Genomic DNA, 22732 nt, shown 5'->3' with positions numbered 1-22732 from the left:
GCATGGCTCTCCGTTGATGATGCCTGGCGTTATATCAATCCGGAGGCAAAGGGTTCTACCTGGACCAACAAAACTATGTCACGTAGTATTCCTCATTTCCCCCGTTCTGTTACAATTTGTTATAGATGTAGATCATCAGTTGGCTCCCTTTTCTGATCATTGTAACATCTGCTTCCAACTCACGCTCTCAAACACGTAGATCCCCTGAACGCAGCTCACTTTCCAACCCACTTTCCAGCTCACACTCTCAAACACATAGGTCTCGTGAAAGCAGCTCACTCTCCAGATCACAATCACCTGAATTCTGATCACCTGTTCACACACCTGTATGTCATTATCACACACTATTTAGTTCAGTTCTTTGCACCCTGTTATTGTGAGGTATTGTTTGTTTTGTGACACACTTCTATTCAGAGCTCAGTTTTTCCCATAATTTAACCCTCTCGTGTATGATAGTTTGTGCCTGCCTTTTGCCTATTCCCTGTCTGTACTTTAGCCTATCAGATTTCCTGTTGTCAATCTATTGCCTGAGCTCCCGGATGACGTAACTAGCCTTTTCCCTGCCTGTACTGTTGCCTTTTTGGACCCCCTGTGTATGACCTTCTGCCTGCCCCTGGACCCAGCTACCTGCCTCCTCCTGTGGTCCATCTCTGGCGCAGGCGTTCCACTGGCGCAGGCATTCCACCAAATTCAAAATACAGAAATAGTCATAATAAACATTCATACAAAAATACAAGCGTTATACATCGGCTTAAAGATGAACTTCTTGTTAATCCAGCCGCTTTGTCACATTTCAAAAAGGCTTTACGGCAAAAGCATACCATGTGATTATCTGAGGACAGCGCCCCGCTTATAAAAGCATATAAACATTTTACAACCAAGTAAAGGAATTACAAAAGTCAGAAATAGCGATAAAATTAATCACTTACCTTTGAAGATCTTCATATGGTTGCACTCACAAGAGTTCCCAACTACACAATACATGTTTGTTTTGTTTGATAAAGTCCCTCTTTATATCCCAAAATTCTGTTTTGTTGGCTCGTTTTGTTCAGTAATCCACTGTCCATCATTTGGCCGCCTTTCGTTCCAGTACTCTGCTGCCTGTGACTGGAATGAACTGCAAAAATCGCTGAAGTTGGAGACTTTTATCTCCCTCACCAACTTCAAACATCAGCTATCCGAGCAGCTAACCGATCGCTGCAGCTGTACATAGTCTATTGGTAAATAGCCCACCCATTTTCACCTACCTCATCCCCATACTGTTTTTATACTGTTTTTTTAAATTTTATTTATTTATTTATTTACTTTTCTGCTCTTTTGCACACCAATATCTCTACCTGTACATGACCATCTGATCTTTTATCACCCCAGTGTTAATCTGCAAAACTGTATTATTCGCCTACCTCCTCATGCCTTTTGCACACATTGTATATAGACTGCCCATTTTATTTCTACTGTGTTATTGACTTGTTAATTGCTTACTCCATGTGTAACTCTGTGTTGTCTGTTCACACTGCTATGCTTTATCTTGGCCAGGTCGCAGTTGCAAATGAGAACTTGTTCTCAACTAGCCTACCTGGTTAAATAAAGGTGAAATAAAAATAAAAAATAAAAAAAAACTGGCCAAAGGCGGTCAAAACATGCAGATGAATACATCCTAATAGTATCTGGGTACTAACTGGGTACTAACCCATTAGATACTCTATAGGCATTCATTTGAAAAGTACCCACATCAACAAAATCCCACTTCCTGGATGGATTTTCCTCAGGTTTTCGCCTGCCATATCAGTTCTGTTATACACAGACATTATTTTAACAGTTTTGGAAACGTTAGAGTGTTTTCTATCCAAATCTATGTAATGTGTTATGCAAAGATCCCATTACTAAAATGTGTTATGCAAAGATCCCAATAGAAGACCCTATTTTCAATATGTTTCAAGATTGCATTGAAAATGGGGAAATGGACTCCACTATGAAACAGGGCCATATTTCAATGATTCCGAAGCCCGATAAAGACCCTTCTCTCAATGTTGATTACAAATTGATTGCTCTGGATTATGCCAAAAGATTAAAGAAAGGAATAGATAGACTAATAGGGATGTAAAAAATGTGTGCACAAAATTTAAGAGAAATAAGCTTTCTGGGATATTTTATTTCAGCTCATGAAATATGGAACCAAGACTTTACATGTTGCGTTTACATTTTTGTTCAGTGAACATTTTAAGTCCTTGCATTTGATTATTATTAATCAAATACAAACCTTGAATTGATTCCTCGTGTACTCACGACCATCCCTAACAACAACTAAAAAGCTAAACATTCCAGTAGTCAGTTCTTTCTGGTTATTTATGTAGGTGAATATAGCTGGTTAAATTTTCTGAAATTGGCAATCCCTGAGTAATGTGATTATTCAGAACCACTTACTCCTATTTATACAATGTGACTTTGAGTCTTTGTGAAAGTGAAGCTATTGATGACAGTCTACCCAGCAAGCCCTTTGCAAATGAGATGAGCTGGTTATCCATTGCTATAGGTTGTGAAATATGGTTAAGTCCAGAGATGAGCTAACACGGGTTTCACTGAGATGGCTTTCCCAGCACACAGAAAAGAACATAGTAGATAAATGTAGGAGGAAATGAGGGAAAAACAAAAAGAGCAGAGTTAGGTAATACTGTGACGCAACAGCATGTGATCCTGATATTCCACTTCTGGCCTTCCAGGTGTGTTAGTGTAAAGGGCAGGGCTATTGGCGGTAGCCCATCTGTCTGCAAGTTGGAACAGTGTTCAGCTGCAGTATAAATACATACACACCTGAACCTGACTCATAAACACACAGACTTTACACTGACATTCTAAAGAAGCTGAGACACAGCTTAGGTGGATATATACGTGCTGGTGGTGTATTCAGGTGGCTCTTACCTGTTGAACCTTACCCCAAGAGAGAAGTCACTCAATTCGGCACTCTGATCTACACTCTTTCTATCACATTGGACTTTGTGCACAATATACTAGTACATTTGTCAGAGACAGTGAATCCGACCTAAACCCCCAGAGAGCAAGCAGAGACGACAGAAGCAAGGGATAGGTTGAGACTCCAACGGGATTGGTAGAAACATTGAGAGGAACCAGACTGCAGCGACCAACTGGACCAATGGTCTCTATATTTTTGGAAATGCCGCTGTGGAGACGGACAAAGGCTGGCGATGAGGAGTGTAACCGCGCTGTCCTGGTCGCAGTGTCGAACTTTGACCACGGTGTACCACTGTGCAGGAGGCCAGGGGCGGAGAAAGACACCAAAAGGCTCCACCGTACCCTGACCAGACTGGGATACAGAGTGGACATACACACTGACCTCACCTCTCATGAGATGTACACACTCTTCAAGACAGGTAACACACACAGACACACACATACCTTATACACACACACCCCTGCTCTACATCAGCTCTAAAACAGTAACAAATACTTTATATCCTGGTTTTATCCATTTTATCAAACATATCAGCGTTATTACGTAATGTTAGCAATTAGGGGACGGTCACATAGTCCACTGCAGCCCTGAGTCCACTGCAGCCCTGAGTCCACTGCAGCCCTGAGTCCACTGCAGCCCTGAGTCCACTGCAGCCCTGAATGCAAAACAATTGAAAACCTACACTGAGTGTACAAAACATTAAGGACACCTGCTCTTTCCATGACATAGACTGATCAGGTGAATCCAGGTGAAAGCTATGATCCCTTATTGATGTCCCTAGTTAAATCAACTTCAATCATTGTAGATGAACGGGAGACAGGTTAGGAAGGAATTTTAAGCCCTGAGACATGGATTGTATATATGTACCATTCAGACGGTGAAATGGCAAGATAAAAGATTTACGTGCTTTTGAACCAAACTGTGGGAAGAATTGGAGTCTACATGGGCCAGCGTCCCTGTGGAGTCCATTCCCCGACAAATTGATGCTCTTCTGAGGGCAAAAGGGGGAGCACACCGCAATATTAGGAAGGTGTTCTTAATGTTTGGTACACTCAGTGTATACACACACATAAACAGAGTGTACAAAACAAACCATTAAGGACACCTTCCTAACAGATCATATCTCTTGTCTTGCCCATTCACCCTCTGAATGGCACACACACAAACCATGTCTCAATTGTCTCAAGGCTTAAAAATCCTTCTTTAACCTGTCTTGTCCCTTTCAGGGGGAGGCAGAGGAAGGATTATTTGCCATTCATTGTTATTTACAGTTACTTACAGTAGTAATCATAGGAGATTTGAAATACTGTATGTATGGCGTGCAGACAGAATGAAATGATGACACACACACGCACACTCACGAAACAGAATGTCCTAGTAATAAAGGATGACACAGTCCTATACACACCTGTTTAATAACTACTGTGCAAACACCTGCGGACATATGCACACACCGTGCTGTGACCTGCAGACAGGATGACAGATGGATAAGCTAATCTTTCACTAAAGCAAACTGTTCTGAGGAATCGCATACCACCATCATCACATGACCCAACAGGGGAGATAATGTTCGATTAATGTTTCTTCTTCTAACCAGTACAGCCAGAGAGGGATGGGCCGACCCATAGTCTGATTCTTCGAAAGGTTTCTTCCTTTTAGGGACTGTTTCCTTGCCACTGTGCTGCTGTTAGCTCTTAATGGGTCTAGGCCAGTAAAGCACTTTCTGACAAAACATTTATAAATTAATAAAATGTCATTAATTGATTGATTGATTGATGCATTGATTGATTGCAGAGAGCGAGCGGCCGGTGAAGGAGTGTTTCCTGGCAGTGCTGTCGTCTCACGGGGAGGAGGGCTGTGTGTTCGGGGCAGACGGAAGGCCAGTTAGACTGTCCCACATCTTCTCCTGCTTCAACAACTCACACATGGAGGGAAAGACCAAAGTCTTCTTTATCCAGGTCATTATCATTACCATTATCATCAATCACCACATCCACAACAAAAAATCAGTCAGTGATATGACAATCATCATTAGTAATAATCTCTCTCTCTCTCTAGGCGTGTCGTGGGGGTGAGCTGGATGATGGGGTGACAGTGGAGACGGATTCAGCAGGAAGTGATGTCATTGAGGACACTCTGTCTCAGTACCTGTTCATCCCCATGGATACAGCGGTGATGTACGCCACCACGCCAGGTTATGGGGCCTTCATGCACCCTCTGGGGGCTGTCTTCCTCCAGACACTCTGCATCCTATTGGAGGAGGAAGGGGGCAGAGCCTTGGAGCTGACACGCCTACTGACACGCCTCTCCCACCGTGTAGCCTTTGGCTTCCAGGCCACAGGTCGTCTGCTGGGGGGGAAGAAGGAAATGCCTTGCTTCGTATCGCGACTGACCAGAGAGGTGTTCCCATTCGCCGAGCCCGAGAAGGAGGGCGGGGCCAATGGGCTTTCTGCAACGACATTGGTCAACCCAGAGTGCAACAGACCTCGCAAACCATCTATAAGCTAAACCCGAAGTCTTTGTGAGAACTAAAGGCACTTGTCGCTCACAGATTGACAGGGTAGACTTGCTCTGTCAGCTACATTAGTACGGATGACTTCCAATGTGTTGTTAGCCAGAGGGTTGTGAGTTTGTGCAAAGGTTGGGACAGAATTTCCACTCTGTTACTTGTGTACATGTTCGTGTGCATAATAGAAACAGAACATTGTAAAGACCAGATATGTGGATAAAGGAACAGATCTGGAGCTGTTGGTGGTTTCATCACAGAGTAGATGATTATGGCGTCTTCCTTTACAGACAACTGACGCATCTTAAAATATTCTAGATAATGAACGGTATACTATGTTATTTGAGTCTATTTCTTTAATTCAAATGGCAACCTAAGGCTAAGCTTCTGCTTCTATGCTTTTATTTGAAACCATTAAATGTAAGTTGAACACGCATGCTCAATGTTGAGTGTGTTAAAAACGACTTTGTGTGTGACAATATATTTTTTTCATGAATTGATTTGATACATCTAATGTTCAAGGTGTTTTTAGTATTTTAACTGAGACAAGACATGACTGTATTCCTAAGTTGTAGCGCTCTGACTGGTACAGTGAGACGGAGAGGAAGTTGAAGAAGACAGCTCAGTGCACCAGCAGGCTCAGATTTGAGTACCTCTGCTGTAGAAGGAGGAACACCAGTCCAGGTAGACTAAAAGATTAAAGTCACACTACAGTCTCCTTCTCACCTCATTTACTTAAAAGGAACATCTCAATAAGTGGCCCAGGTTCTCCTCATGACATGGCACAAGTGGGGTTCTCTATTTCTCAACTCTTGTTCCTGCAAGCATGGGGAAGTCCATCAGACCAACTCCTTCAATGGCTGACTGAGTTTGAACTTGTGTAACCCTTAAGTGTGTGTATATTACTGTAGAGGTGGGATATTGTTTTTCCAATAGGAAATGTAAAAAGATTGCTGGAATGCGTCCTTACTCTTTGAACCCACATACTGAGCTGTGAGAAGGACTATAGGCCTTTCCCCAGACAGACAAGACAGGGAAAGAAGAACACATAACATGAACGCCTGTCACCTGATACACTCTGGCACATAATTACCTACCGCAAACAAAGCACACTGATAAACCACCTCATAAACACCTACCACACACATCTGATTCATTACTGATACAAATGTACTTCTCAGCACTATCACTTTCCGCTCTCAAGACTCATTTACAGTAAGACGGACTCTCTGCTGAGGAACTCTGAGGTCATGACCATAAGAGTTACATGTTTAATCATTAACCTGGGAGTTCCTTCAACCAGCTGATTAAATTTAGTAGAGCAACTGATACTATACACCTATGCATTTACATTTTAGCCAATGAGCCGACGCTCTTATCCAGGACTTACAAGAGCAGTTAGGGTTAAGTGCCTTGCTCAAGGGCACATCAACATATATTTTTTTACCTGGTCAGGGATTTGAACCAGGTAAGTTCAGTTACTTGCTCTTAACCCCTAGACTACCTGCTCTGAGTATACCCTGGGCTGGTACAGACACACACACACGACGTCTGCGTTCCAAATACCCAAGTTCAGCCTTGCTCCGATTGTAAGACGATTAGATCAGTGACTGTGCACTTTATTGTAGTAATAAAGGTTGAGTTGAGGAAACTTGTTCTTGAACAGATCATATCTACATCTCAAATCCAAATCAAATGTTACTTGTCACATGCGCCAAAAACAAATGGTGTAGACCTTACAAGCCCTTCATTTCTTGAACTGCATTGTTGGAAATAAAATATTTACTAAATAAACTAAAGTAAAAAAACTTTTACAAAATAAATAGCAAAATAACAATAACGAGGCTATATACAGGGGGTACCAGTACCGAGTCAATTTGGGGGGTACAGGTTAGTCGAAGTCATTTGTACATTTAGGTAGCGGTAAAGTGACTATGCATATAAAATAAACAGTGAGTAGCAGCAGTGTACAAACAAAGGGGGCGGAGGTGTCAATGTAAATAGTCTGGGTGTCCATTTGATTAATTGTTCAGCAGTCTTATTGATTTGGGGTAGAAGCTGTTAAGGACCCTTTTGGGACCTAGACTAGGCACTCCGGTACCGCTTGCCATGCGGTAGCAGAGAGAACAGCATTACTTGGGTGACTGGAGTCTGACAATTTTTGGGGTCTTCCTCTGACAACGCCTAGTATATAGGTCCTGGATGTCAGGAAGCTTGGACCAAGGGATGTATTGGGCTGTGCACACTACCCTCTGTAGCGCCTTACCAGGCAGTGATGAACCCGGTCAGGATGCTCTCAATGGTACAGCTGTAGAACTTAAGGATCTGGGGACCCATGCCAAATCTTTTCAGTCTCCTGAGGGGGAAATGGCACTGTCGTGCCCTCTTCACGACTGTCTTGGTGTATTTGGATCTTGAAACTCTCAAGCCGCTCCACTACAGCCCCGTCGATGTGAATGGGGTTGTGTTTGGCCATCCTTTTCCTATAGTCCACGATCATCTCATTTGTCTTGCTCACATTGAGAGACTGTTATCCTGGTGTCTCTGACCTCCTCCCTATAGGTTGTCTCATCGTTGTCGGTGATCAGGCCTACCACCGTTATCGGCAGCAAACTTGGTGTTGGAGTCGTGCTTGGCCACTCAGTCATGGGTGAACAGGAGGGGACTAAGCACGCACATTTTATTTGTGCTGGTCAAACATTGAGGTTCATAGGAAACACCTACCTTCGATGATGAGATCTATTGAAGATGCAGTGTGTTTATTAGAAAGACTATGCTACCAAAGGCAAAGACAACGCAGGAACAGACACGTTTCAGAAATAAGTAGATGTTTATTATCAAGACTCAAGTCATACGGGGGGTTATAAAAGAATAGGGGAGGGAGGGAAAACAGATCTATACACATTACTACCACAAAGACAAACATACTTTGATCTATTTTTCTTTAAAAATTGACCTTTCCTTTTTTGTATTTTATACAAGTAGCAAATTGGACAAATTAATACAAAAAAAGGTAAGATGTTGCAATACCATTTCACAAACAAATGTAGTTACATGACGTTAAGAAGTGTGGTCAAATATTGACCAATAATTGTTTCCTTTCCATACTAATATAAAACCTGGTCTAATATCTATATAAGGTTAAAAAAGTTTATTTACAGACAAAAAAAGCAATTAAAAAAGTAGGAATAAATTGACCCTAATCCCCCCCCAATCACTAACATGATTCTGCTAATCAATGAATAATGATCTTCATTTAAACCTCTATTCAAACACTATTTCAATTGTGTGTGTTGCTAGGCTGGAGCATCATGTAGCCCTCAAGGAGTTGTTCACCCCTGCCCACATAGTAGAGTGGACTCTCCTACACACTGATAGGGGGTCATATATTTTTTCATCCCACCCATGATTAGACAGGGTTTAGAGGTATCTGTGGTTAGGGGTAGTGTAATGCTTAAGATTACGGCTGACCTTAGAGGAATCTGATCATAGATCTGTGGTTAGCGTCTTTGGGTTTTAACTATTATTTCTAGTGACGAGGGAGAGTGGCTGGGACTGGAGCATGGCATGATGGGAGCTCATTGTTGATTGGTGGATAGAGGTGGGAGGAGCTAAGCCAGCGGCAAAGGGGATTGGTCGAGACAGAAGTGGTGGAGTCTGTTTGCTGGATGAGCTCATGTGGAGAGAAAATGGGGGATGAGAGTAGGGGGATGAAGAGTTATTGGGGGTAGGGGGCAGGGGGAGGTGTGTGTGAGTTAATACATGTGAATGTGTGTGAGACTGGATGTGGTTGTAAGCCTGACCGTGTGTGTCCCTGTGTGACTGCAGACGAGGGGGTTTGGTGGTGAGGGAGAGGGGCTGGACCTGCTCAGGATGTGTGTGCTCGGAGTGTGAGTGTGTGTGTTCGGTGTGTGTGGGTGCGGGAGCAGCAGGGGAGGCCAGAGCAGTGGTGGGCGTGGCTGGAGAGTCCAGAGAGGAGGCGGGACTAGCCTGGGACAGGTGTGTGTGTGTCAGGTGTGTGTGAGACACACTGGGTCTCCTGAGTTCCATACGACACACACGACTTCTTGAGCTGCGCGGAGAAGTGCTCTAGAGACAAAATAAAAACACACTGATCAGTCTTGCTGTTACTTCGCAGTTATGTCATTAAGTAGAACAGAGTAGGTCACTTCTCACGTCTTCATATTGCTCTGATCTTGAATGTATTAGGTGGTTCTTACCCTCTGGAGCAGCTGACTGGGGGTGTGTCATCTGTCCCTCTGGAGCAGTCTCTGGCTTGCCATCTCTCTTCCTTTTCTTCCTCTTCCCCTGCACACACACAATCACATCACGTCCTCCACCACCACCACACAGCAACCAATCAAATCACTACTAAATAATTACTACTTACGTAGTTGTCTCTAGCTGACCATCCAGGGTAGAGTTGGGAGTGTAGCTGTCTCTCCTTGCGGGCCATATCATAGTACTTAGATTGCTCCTCACGAGACAGAGTGTGCCACTGTAGACAGACGCACAGGGTTAACACACACACTCCCTTCTGGAGCATAGGTCATTGACCACAACGTTCAGCATGAACGCACACATCGTACAAACAATGACCGTGTGTGAGCACGCATACACACACACACACACACACTGCCACTCACCCTGCGTCCCAGAATCTGGTTGATGGCAGCGCTCTCCTTCAGGGTGCACTCAGCCACCACCTTGGGTCTCTGCTCCTTCATGTACAGCATAAAGGCATTCAGAGGCTTCTTCACGTGAGGCTTCTTCTCCTCCTCTCTGTCCCCCATAGACACAGCACACCTCCTACACACACCACAGCACAGAGTTACGGAGTCAGCAACGGGGGGGTGAGAAAGGTGTGTGGTTTAAAGGGCTGTGTGTGTGCGTACCCGTGCTGGTTGCTGTCTCTCGGTTCCTGTTTGATCGCCGTGGAAACGATGGCAGGGTGGGGGACTGACGTCTGGGGAGGCGGGACCATGTGGGGTGAGAAACGACTGGACACAAAGCTGTCAAACACACACCATACCACAAACAGAAATAACAATTAAATGACATGTTTGCAATCTTTACAGAAGTCCAGTCATCACAGTATGTAGTCTCCAGAGGAGTGATAGGTGGATGTGTGTGAGTGATTAGGTGAGCTGTACCTGGACATGGAAGAGTTCAAGGCGAGAGCTGCAGGGTAGGATGGTCTAAACCCCCCCACTGGAATACCGTACATGGACTGGCCCTGCCTGGAGACAGAAAACGAGGTAGGGGAAACAGTGGCACTTTTGTAATAGCATATGTTGTGCTAAAAAAGGTTGGCAAAATAAACTAAACCATTATTGTATTCATCATGAGAGTTTGAATGGGCGTGTGTGTGTGACTCACAGCCAGCTCAGCGGGTGTGTCATGTGTTCCATGCCTCCAGGAGAGAGAGGGTAGTAAGGAGAGAGCTCTGCTGGGTGGGGGGTGGGGGGAAGACCTGGAGAGGGGAGAGCAACATGTATATCTGTTGTTATATAGTGACAAGTGTCATCTGACAGATATCAAACGTAAAATGTGAATCACCTAGGTTTTAACATTAATACTGAGTATTCCAGACAAAAGCAGAAAGAGGGATGAGAGAGGAGAGTAACTTTCATACCCGTGTCAGCTGAGAGGTGAGGAGGGGTGTCCGTGGAGGGAAGGGGTCTGGACTGTAGGACAGGAGTGGGGAAAAGGGGGACAGGTGACTATGCTGCACCACTGGTACCTTATTGGACTAGAGAGAGAAAGAGAGGAGAGAGGGAGATAGAGAGGGAAGAGGCAGGGATTAGATTTGGAACAGCTATACAATGCTTTCAAATCGACATGAGCCTTGGCCCTAGGGCCTGCGGTTGTTTCTGGGCTGACTGGCTGTATCAGTGACAGAGGGTGAGTCCTCCACCAGGTCTTCAGGGATATCCTCAGATACCGAACACACACTCCGTTACATACACACTCACGGTCCTGGTCTCTGTATCAGAACACACACAGCCATCGCTACACACACCACCCGGAGGTGCTAAAGTCCTCATTGTCTCTGACAGATTAACACCATTCGGCTTTAACATTCCAGCGTCTGTCTGTCTGCAGCAGGTTTGAGGGAGGTCAGGAGGGTGTGTGTGTGAGCCTGGAGAGGGTGAGGGAGGACACGATTCAGGTCAACCGAGTGCCGTGTGTGGATACTCCGGGAGACATGCTAAATGGCTGATAGTAGCAGAGCAGGGTAACTAACCAGGGTAAGTTATGTAATAAAAACAAGGTACTTCAATAAAGTATGTAAAGCTAGAAGCTTACTTGCTACGTACAGTTGTCCTTTTACATGTTATGTGTCAGGGCAAGTGATGTCACTGCACAGTCACTAGACTGTAGTGCACACACACTCACCATGTGAGCAGGGGAGGGAGAGCGAGGGTCTTTTAAAGCAGAAGTTCCAGGAACATCCAGCATGGGCCACTTCATCTGTAGATACTAGAGAGAGCGAGCGTGATTTAAAACATACCACTTTGATTCATTGTTTGCATGCACTACATATTAAAAAATATTTAATGGACAAATATGACATATCGTGAAACGGGTATGAAGAGGGGTGTCTGTGGAGGGACGTACGAGGGAGGATGTGTGTATTACAGAATGTGAGAGGTTGAGAGAGTGTACTCCGATGACTCTCCACATGGGTCTGGGTCAGATTATGTATGCAGACACACACACACACACCCTCCCCTCTATCTGGTGAGTGTATCAGTCAGGCCCCAGCTGCACGTCTCACTACATTAAGGTTTGTGTGTGTGAACGCTTGCTTTTAGAAAAGCAGTGCACACACAACCAGCGCTTAAGTTAGCAGGGTGGAAGGGGTAGTGGGCATGGACAATGGTGTGGTTTTAGAGGCCCTCTTGGCCGCGGACTAAAATATATATTTTTTAAATTTATTTCACCTTTATTTTTAAGCTTGTTTCCTGCAATTTTATACATTTGTCATGGGGGCTAAGAGACAAATTGCAGTTTCACAGCTAATCTCCTGCAATGGTCATGGCTTATGCCTTGCTCTTATGCAATCTGAGTTACTGAAACAAACCATGTGGGGCCCATGTGCTATTATGTGTTTATTTTTGCGATATTTCTAAATTATTTTGTACATGTTTCTGCAACCATATCTTACGGCAGAAAACTTAAATCAGTTCTACCAAATCTCTATCAACATGTTAAATGTGCAACCAGAGGGAAAATAATTCTAGATCACCTGTACTCCACACACAGAGATGCGTACAGAGCCCTCCATTTGGTAAATCCTACCACAACTCTATCCTCCTTATTCCTGCTTACAAGCAAAAATTAAAGCAGGAAGCACCAGTTACTCGGTCTATGAAAAAAATGGTCAGATGAAGCAGATGCTAAACTACAGGACTGTTTTGCTATCACTGGAACATGTTCCGGGATTCTTCCGATGACATTGAGGAATACACCACATCAGTCACTGGCTTTATCAATAAGTGCATTGAGGACGTCGTCCCCACAGTGACTGTACGTACATACCCCAACCAGAAGCCATGGATTACAGGCAACATTCGCACTGAGGAAAAGGGTAGAGCTGCCGCTTTCAAGGGGCTGGATTCGAACCCTGAGGCTTACAAGAAATCCCGCTATGCCCTGCGACGAACCATCAAACAGGAATAGCGTCAATACAGGGCAAAGATTGAATCCTACTACACCGGCTCCGAAACTCGTTGGATGTGGCAGGGCTTGCAAACTATTACAGACTACAAAGGGCTGTATCCCTGTACGTACATATCCCAACCAGAAGCCAAGGAATACAGGCAACATCTGCATCGAGCTAAAGGCTAGAGCTGCCGCTTTCAAGGAGCGTGCACTCCACACTGCCCTTTCCCACCTGGACAAAAGGAACACCTATGTGGGAATGCTATTCATTGACGACAGCTCAGTGTTCAACATCATAGTACCCTCAAAGCTCATCACTAAGCTAAGGAACCTGGGACTAAACACCTCCCTCTGCAACTGGATCCTGGACTTCCTGACGGGCCTCCACCAGGTGGTGAGGTTAGGTAGCAACACATCTGCCACGCTGATCCTCAACACTAAAGCTCCCCAGGGGTGCGTGCTCAGACCCCTCCTGTACTCCCTGTTCACCCACGACTGCATGGCCAGGCACGACTCCAACACCATCATTAAGATTGCAGACGACACAACAGTGGTAGGCCTGATCACCGACAACGATGAGACAGCCTATAGGGAGGTGGTCAGAGAACTGGCCAGGTGGTCCCAGAATAACAACCTATCCCTCAACGTAACCAAGACCAAGGAGATGATTGTGGACTACAAGAAAAGGAGCACTGAGCACGTCCCCATTCTCATCGACGGGCTGTAGAGGAGCAGGTTGAGAGCTTCAAATTCCTTGGTGTCCACATCAACAACAAACTAGAATGGTCCAAACACACCAAGACAGTCGTGAAGAGGGCACAACAAAGCCTATTCCCCCTCAGGAAACTAAAAAGATTTGGCATGGGTCCTGAGATCCTCAAAAGGTTCTACAGCTGCAACATCGAGAGCATCCTGACCGGTTGCATCACTGCCTGGTACGGCAAATGCTCAGCCTCCGACCGCAAGGCACTTCAGAGGGTAGTGCGTACGGCTCAGTACATCACTGGGGCAAAGCTTCCTGCCATCCAGGACCTCTACACCAAGCGGTGTCAGAGGAAGGCCCTAAAAATTTTCAAAGACCCCAGCCACCCCAGTCAGACTGTTCTCTCTACTACCGCATGGCAAGCAGTGCCAAGTCTAGGACAAAAAGGCTTCTCAACAGTTTTTACCCCCAAGCCATAAGACTCCTGAACAGGTAACCAAATGGTTACCCGGACTATTTGCATTGTGTGCCTCCCCCAACCCCTCTTTTATGCTGCTGCTACTCTCTATTAATATTATATGCATAGTCACTTTAACTATACATTCACGTACATACTACCTCAATTGGCCCGACCAACCAGTGCTCCCACACATTGGCTAACCGGGCTATCTGCATTGTGTCCCACCACCCGCCAACGCCTATTTTTATGCTACTGCTACTCTCTGTTCATCATATATGCATAGTCACTTTAACCATATCTACATGTACATACTACCTCAATAAGCCTGACTAACAGGTGTCTGTATAGAGCCTTGCTCCTCTTATTTTCAAATGTCTTTTTACTGTTGTTTTATTTCTTTACTTACTTACCTACACACACACTTTTTTCCCCTCCACACTTGGTTAGAGCCCGTAAGCAAGCATTTCACTTTAAGGTCTACACCTGTTTGTATTTGGCGCACGTGACAAATAAACTTTGATTTGATGCCGTGCCATTTTTGGAATTTCAGATTCTCCCTGGATGTAGTTTTTATTTTGGTGATGGTTAGCTCTCAAATATAATCGAATTTAAAAAAATATATATGCTCTCAATCTTTTCTACATACTTTCTATCTGGTTTTAGCCGTTTACGCTTACACTGAAAATGTTTTCCCTTCCCGAAACCCCGGCCACCATTTAGCAGCGGCAGTGCACCACTGCTAAATGCATATAAGGGAGAACACATTGACGTAAACTACAACAGCTCAGGGGTCAGTCTCCACTGCTAAATGCATATAAGGGAGAACACATTGACGTAAACTACAACAGCTCAGGGGTCAGTCTCCACTGCTAAATGCATATAAGGAGAACACATTGACGTAAACTACAACAGCTCAGGGGTCAGTCTCCACTGCTAAATGCATATAAGGGAGAACACATTGACGTAAACTACAACAGCTCAGGGGTCAGTCTCCACTGCTAAATGCATATAAGGGAGAACACATTGACGTAAACTACAACAGCTCAGGGGTCAGTCTCCACTGCTAAATGCATATAAGGGAGAACACATTGACGTAAACTACAACAGCTCAGGGTCAGTCTCCACTGCTAAATGCATATAAGGGAGAACACATTGACGTAAACTACAACAGCTCAGGGGTCAGTCTCCACTGCTAAATGCATATAAGGGAGAACACATTGACGTAAACTACAACAGTAAACTACAACAGCTCAGGGGTCAGTCTCCACTGCTAAATGCATATAAGGGAGAACACATTGACGTAAACTACAACAGCTCAGGGGTCAGTCTCCACTGCTAAATGCATATAAGGGAGAACACATTGACGTAAACTACAACAGCTCAGGGGTCAGTCTCCACTGCTAAATGCATATAAGGGAGAACACATTGACGTAAACTACAACAGCTCAGGGGTCAGTCTCCACTCAAAGGAAGTGAGACAGGAAGGAAGAAGGGATAAGCGAGGGGGCTAAAAATGGACATGGCAATTTGTAGGAGTAGAGAGGTCTAGTATCTGTGTAGGGACAAGAATCTTGAGGTGCAAAGTGACCTAGAGGTCGAGAGAGGAGTAGTAAGATGTGCCATAGAGGGAGAGAGAGAATGTGTGTGACGGGTATAATGCAGGGGTTCTCAAAGTGGATAGGGTCTGCGGAGGTACTGCAGGGAGTATATTATTTTAAAAATTAACATTACTAACAGCTCAAACAAATTTTGGCCAAGGGCTCCGTGGAATAAGTTTAGAGAGTGTAATACAATATTATTAATCTACAGTTTGTGTAACCCTTGGTCACCTGGGCCTGGGATGCTCACTGGGATATTGGTATCCAACAATTACAGGCATAGATGTACTGTCATTTAAACTTTAAAACTGCAAAGGTCTCTCTCTGCCCCATGATAAAAATGTGTAGAATTTCAGAACATTTGCTTAACGTTCTCACCATTTCCAAGAGATGGGCATTTAAAATGTTCCTTCCCAGGGACAATGTTCCTTCCCAAAGTCATAGTAGAACTCCTTGTGTTGTGATTATGAGGGGTCACTGATGAATTCGCAATCACAAAATGGGTCCCAGTTTTGTTCACAGCAGACCAACATGCTACATTGAGTCGCTGACTACAGTTGAGGAAAAAACTAATGTAGCACACACATCATGAATAAGGGTCCCATTGTGTAGCAGGCCAAATACAACTAAAATAATGAGGACCACAAGAACATAGGTGTTTGCCTGTGCAGGGAGTGTGTGTACACTACACAAGAAGAAAAAGTGTGTGAGAGGCTGAGCAGCTCTTCCTCCATACTCTCTATTGTTACCTCTCTCACACACACACACCCACCCCAAGGCCCCAGGAAGTTCTAGCTGTGAGCTCTAACTGAAACCAGCTGTTAGAAATACCATACTGATGAAGCCTACACACATATACACTCTCCCTTTCTCTCGCTCTCTTTATCCCTGAACAATAAGGAGTTAGCTGCTCTATCATGAAGTCACTGCACAGCTGGAGGCTAAACATACTTCTTCTTATAAAACACCAAGACACAAACCACACACACACCAACACCCCCCACCCTCCTTAATTTAGCATAATAGGTTCCATAACCAGTTTTGCAAACACGATTCACCATAAATAAAAAGCTGTAAACAGCAGTAGGTAGCATCATGTAGCTTTCTTTGTATGTTGCAAAAGCATTTGATTGCAGAATACAACAGAATCATTTTTGAAGTTCAGCGAGAGAAACAAAGGAATTTAAGTCCACGGCAGTTTCTCTCTGCAAACTAGGTAGGTAAAAAAATATATACACACACTACCGTTCAAAAGTTTTGGGTCACTTAGAAATGTCCTTGTTTTTGAAAGAAAAGCACATTTTTGTTCATTAAAATAACATCAAATTGATCAGAAATACAGTGTAGACATTGTTAATGTTGTAAATTACTATTGTAGCTGGAAACAGCTGTTTTTTTATGGAATAATAGGCCCATTATCAGCAACCATCACTTCAGTGTTCCAATGACACATTGTGTTAACTAATCCAAGTTAATCATTTTAAACGGCTAATTGATCATTAGAAAACCCCTTTGCAATTATGTTAGCACAGCTGAAAACTTTTGTGCTGATTAAAGCAGCAATAAAACTGGCCTTCTTTAGACTAGTTCGAGTATCTGGAGCATCAGCATTTGTGGGTTCGATTACAGGCTCAAAATGGCCAGAAACAAAATAACTTTCCTCTGAAACTCGTTAGTCTATTCTTGTTCTGAGAAATTAAGGCTATTCCAGGCGAGAAATTGCCAAGAAACTGAAGATCTCGTATAGCGCTGTGTACTACTCCCTTCACAGAACAGCGCAAACTGGTTCTAACTAGAAGAGGAGGAGCGGGAGACCCCGGTTCACAACTAAGCAAGAGGTACAAGTACATTAGAGTGTCTAGTTTGAGAAACAGACGCCTCACAAGTCCTCAACTGGCAGCTTCATTAAATAGTACCCGCAAATCACCAATCTCAACGTCAACAGTGAAGAGGCGACTCTGGGATGCTGGCCTTCTAGGCAGAGTTCCTCTGTCCAGTGTCTGTTCTTTTTTGGGAGCGAGCAGACGGAGGGAGAGCGAGACAAAACTTGACTGTAAGAACCTAGCTTGCATAAAGAAGCTAGCTCAGTAATTAGCCAAGCTAGCCAGTTATGGCTACCTAGGCTATCAGGCTGCGCTTTCTCCCCAACCCCATTCAGATAAAACAGCAGCCTGCTTTTTGGTTGCTCGTTGTAGCCTACTCCTTCTCATTTTGCTAACTTTAAATTCCGTAATTTTATTCCATCTTGCATTGCATTAGTCAACTCCCACTCCACATCCTACACATTAAGCCTCTGTCGCTTTGATTGGCCAACATACACAACAAGGCAACATTACACACGTGAAGGCTACCGATCTTTTTATGGTGCACCACCATAAAAACCGAATTCTAAAGTTTGTTTTATTATATTAATCATTTGAAATGTCACGGTATATCCTTGAACACAAAAATGACATGGATAATTTAATTTAGAAAAAAACTGTTACAATAGGCATATCTTTAAAAAAAATTGTACAAATGAATATTCAATACACAATATTCAAATAACCATGCACATCCCTACTGCAGACTTAGAGAAACTAACCTCATTGTCCCATTTGAGTACACAAATATGATATAATGTACAAGTCTGTGTGTGTGTAAAGGTTGCAGTGTGTGTTATGTTAAGTTTGAGGCCCTATTGCCTGTTTTGACTCCATATTGTCTCACTGGTCTTAAAATAACAGGAGAGAAGGCTATCACCACCAACCTGTACACATACAAGAGAGGGAGAGAAGTATGTTAGAACAGTCACTAATCTCTCCATCCATTCCCTTCTGAAATGCACTAACGCCCAGGGATGACTGAACACCGATTGTGTAAGTTGAAAGATTGCTGAGAGAGCAACCTGAGCCACACTTCTGCCTCCATCTCCAACACTGGAATTAAATCAAACTTTATGTGACATGTGCCGAATACAACAAATGTGGACTTTACCGTGAAATGCTTACTTACAAGCCCTTAACCAACAGTGCAGTTCAAGAAGAAGAAAATATTAACCAAGTAGGCCAAAATAAAAAAGTAATAATAAAAAGTAACAATAAGAATAACAAAAACGAGGCTATATAAAGACGGGGCACCGGTACCGATTCAGTGTGCAGGGGTACAGGCTAGTTGAGGAAATCTGTACATGTAGGTGGAGGCGATGTGACTAGGTAACAAACAAACAGCGAGTAGCAGCAGTGTACAGCAGGGGGGGTAAAAGTAAATTGTCCGGTGGCACTTTTTATGAATTGCTCAACAGTCTTATGGCTTGGGGGTAGAAGTCTACAACTTGGGTGACTGGAGTCTTTGACAACGCCTATTAAGGTCCTGGATGGCAGGAAGCTTGGCCCCAGTGATGTACTGGGCCATTCGCACCACCTTCTGTAGCGCCTTACAGTCAGATGCCGAGCAGTTGCCATACCAGGCGGTGATGCAACCGGTCAGGATGCTTTCGATGGTGCAGCTGTAGAACCTTTTGAGGATCAAGGGGCCCATGCCAAATCTTTTCAGTCTGCTGAGGGAGAAAAGGTTTTGTCGTGCCCGCTTCAAGACTGTCTTGATGTGTTTGGACCATGATAGTTTGTTGGTGATGTAGATCCCAAGGAACTTGAAGTTGAAACTCTCGACCCGCTCCACTACAGCCCACCTGTTCGGCCCGTCTTTTCCTGTAGTAGACGATCAGCTCCTTTGTCTTGCTCACATTTAGGGAGGGGTCATTGTCCTGGCACCACAGTGCCAGTTCTCTGACCTCTTCCCTATAGGCGGTCTCATCGTTGTCGGTGATCAGGCCTACCACCGTTGTGTCGTCAGCGAACTTAATGATGGTGTTGGAGTCGTGTTTGGCAACCAGTCGTGGGTGAACAGTGAATACAGGAGGGGACTAAGTACACACCCTAGAGGGGCCCCAGTGTTAAGGATCAGCATGGCAGATGTGGTGTTGCCTACTCTTATCTCCTGGGGGTGGCCTGTCAGGAAGTCCATGATCCAGTTGCAGAGGGAGGTGTTTAGTCCAAGAGTCCTTAGCTTAGTGATGAGCTTCGTGGGCACTATGGTGTTGAACGCCGAGCTGTAGTTGATGAACAGCATTCTCACATAGGTGTTCCTTTTGTCCAAGTGAGAAAGGGCGGTGTGGAGCGAAATTGAGATTGCATCATCGATGGATCTGTTGGGGCGGTATGCGAATTGGAGTGGGTCTAGGGTGTCAGGGAGGATGCTGTTGATGTGAGCCATGACCAGCCTTTTAAAGCATGTCATCGCTATCGACGGGAGTGCCACAGGGCGGTAATCATTAAGACAGGTTACCTTCGCTTCCTTGGGCACAGGGACTATGGTGGTCTGCTTGAAACATTTAGGTATTCCAGACTTGGTCAGGGAGAGGTTGAAAATGTCAGTGCAGACGCTTGACAGTTGGTCCGCGCATGCTCTGAGTACACGTCCTGGTAATCCGTCTGGCCAAGCTGCTTTGAGAATGTTGACCTGTTTAAAAGGTTTGTTCACATCGTCTACCAAGAGCGTTATCACACAGTCGTCCAGAACAGCTGGTGCTCTCGTGCATGCGTCAGTGTTGCTTGCCTCGAAGTGAGCATAAAAGGCATTGAGCTCGTTTGGTAGGCACGCATCATTGGGCAGCTTGCGTCTGGGTTTTCAAGCCCTGCCACATTCGACGAGCCCTGCCACATCCGACGAGCGTCAGAGCCGGTGTAGTAAGATTTAATCTTAATCCTGTATTGATGCTTTGCTTGTTTGTCTTCAGGGCATAGCAGGATTTCTTATAAACTGCCGCTCCTTGAAAGCGGCAGCTCTAGCCTTTAGCTCGATGCAGGTGTTGCCTTTATTCCTTGGCTTCTGGTTGGGATATGTACGTACAGTTACTGTGGGGATGACTTCATCGATGCACTTACTGATGAAGCCGATGACTGAGGTTGTGTATTCCTCAATGCCATTGGATGAATCCCGGAACATATTCCAGTCTGTGCTAGCAAAACAGTCCTGTAGTGAAGCATCCACATCATCTGACCACTTCCGTATTGAGCAAGTCACTGGTACTTCCGGCTTTAGGTTATGCTTGTAAGCAGGAGGATAGAATTGTGGTCAGATTTGCCAAATGGAGGACATGGGAGAGCTTTGTATGCATCTCTGTGTGTGGAGTAAAGGTGGTCCAGGATCCCCCCCCCCCCATGTTTACACGTGACATGCTGGTAAAAATTTGGTAAAATGGATTTAATTTTGCCTGCATTCAAGTCCCCGGCCACGAGGAGCGCCGCTTCTGGGTGAGCATTTTCTTGTGTGCTTATAGCCTTATGCAGTTGGTTGACAGCTTCGCTTTGTGGTGGTAAATAGACGGCTACGAATAATACAGACGAGAACTCTCTTGGTAGATAGTGTGGTTGACAGCTTATCATAAGGTACTCTACCTCAGGCGAGCAATACCTCGAGACTTCTTTAATATTAGACATTGCACACCAGCTGTTATTGACAAATAGACACACACACCACCCCTCGTCTTACCAGAGGTAGCGTCTCTGTTCTGCCGGTGCATGGAAAATCCCGCTAGCTCTTTATTGTCCATTTCTCCATTCAGCCACGTCTCGGTGAAACATAAGATGTTAAAAATGTTAATGTCCCGTTCGTAGGATAATCTTAAATCGTAGGTCATCAATTTTATTTTCCAATAATTGTACGTTAGCAAGAAGAACGGATGGCAGTGGGAGTTTACTCGCTCGCCTCCCGATTCTCAGAAGGATCCCCGATCTGCATTTTTCCGGCATCTTTTCTTCACGCAGAAGGCGTGGATCTGTGCCTGTTCCAGTGTAAGCAGGATATACTACTTCTCATTGGACTCGTTAAAGGAAAACGTTTCTTCCAGTCCGCGGTGAGTAATCACTTTCCTGATGTCCAGAAGTTATTTTCGTTCATAAGAGACGGCAGCAGCAACATTATCTACACAATATGTTAACAAATAAGATACACAAACTGCAAAAAAAAATAACAAAATTGCAGAATTTTGGTTGGGAGAATGTAAAACGTCAGCCGTGTTCTTCGGCGCCATCTTAATATCTCCTGCCTAACTCTAAAGGCCTCTGCAAGCTTCCCATCCAAAACAGTTTATGCATATATTATGATGACATTTTGGCATCAGGCAAGAATTTTTCCCTCGAGGCAAGCCAAAGTCAACGCCCCTTCGTTGGTGATTGGTCAACAGTAGGGACTCCTCGATGAAGTGTTTGTCGTAATTCAACGAGACATGACTCGTTTTCAAGCACATTTCTTCACTTCACGGCACCAAACACCCAAGTTAAATCTAACATTGAGTGACTAAGATCACCTCAGCAAAAACGTCACAATTAATGACAGATTCCGAGTTCTTAGATTAAGTCTAATTATTTTAAGGGAGTGTATACTGGCCACGGTGTCTCAAGACGGACAAACAGTACTACTGCCGCCTTTTTATTGTTTTCCAAGCAAAGTTCTTTTCAAATGAAGGTTGAAGGTACACTATATATACACAAAAGTATGTGGACACCCATTCAAATTAGCAGATTCGGCTATTTCAGCAACACCAGTTGCTGACAGGTGTTCAAAATCGAGCACACTGCCATGCAATCTCCATAGACAAACATTGGCAGTAGAACGGCCTTACTGAAGAGCTCAGTTACATTCAGCGTAGCAGTCATAGGATGCCACGTTTCCAAATGTCTGCACTGCTAGAGCGGCCCCGGTCAACTGTACGTGCTGTTATTGTGAAGTGGAAACGTCTAGGAACAACAACGGCTCAGTGGTAGACTTCACAAGCTCACAGAAA

General features: G+C 44.4%; 1 protein-coding gene and 1 pseudogene across 1 annotated transcript; one reads left to right on the top strand and one right to left on the bottom strand.

Annotated features, from left to right (window-relative positions):
• Window positions 1-1785: 1785 nt before the first annotated feature.
• Window positions 1786-5941, top strand: LOC115121027 (caspase-7-like). The gene is made up of 3 exons (XM_029650039.2): window positions 1786-3389; window positions 4766-4929; window positions 5030-5941. The coding sequence occupies exons 1-3, from the start codon at window positions 3152-3154 to the stop codon at window positions 5477-5479; spliced, it is 852 nt and encodes a 283-aa protein (XP_029505899.1). The 5' UTR covers window positions 1786-3151; the 3' UTR covers window positions 5480-5941.
• A 2347-nt stretch (window positions 5942-8288) lies between these two features.
• Window positions 8289-22732, bottom strand: part of LOC115120981 (transcription factor 7-like 1-B) — a 35607-nt pseudogene continuing 21163 nt past the window's right edge.

The sequence above is a fragment of the Oncorhynchus nerka genome, linkage group LG4 (genome assembly GCF_034236695.1).
Source record: "Oncorhynchus nerka isolate Pitt River linkage group LG4, Oner_Uvic_2.0, whole genome shotgun sequence".
NCBI lineage: Eukaryota > Metazoa > Chordata > Actinopteri > Salmoniformes > Salmonidae > Oncorhynchus > Oncorhynchus nerka.
Note: the sequence above shows the minus strand (reverse complement) of the source record. Positions and strands in the feature narration are given on the sequence as shown.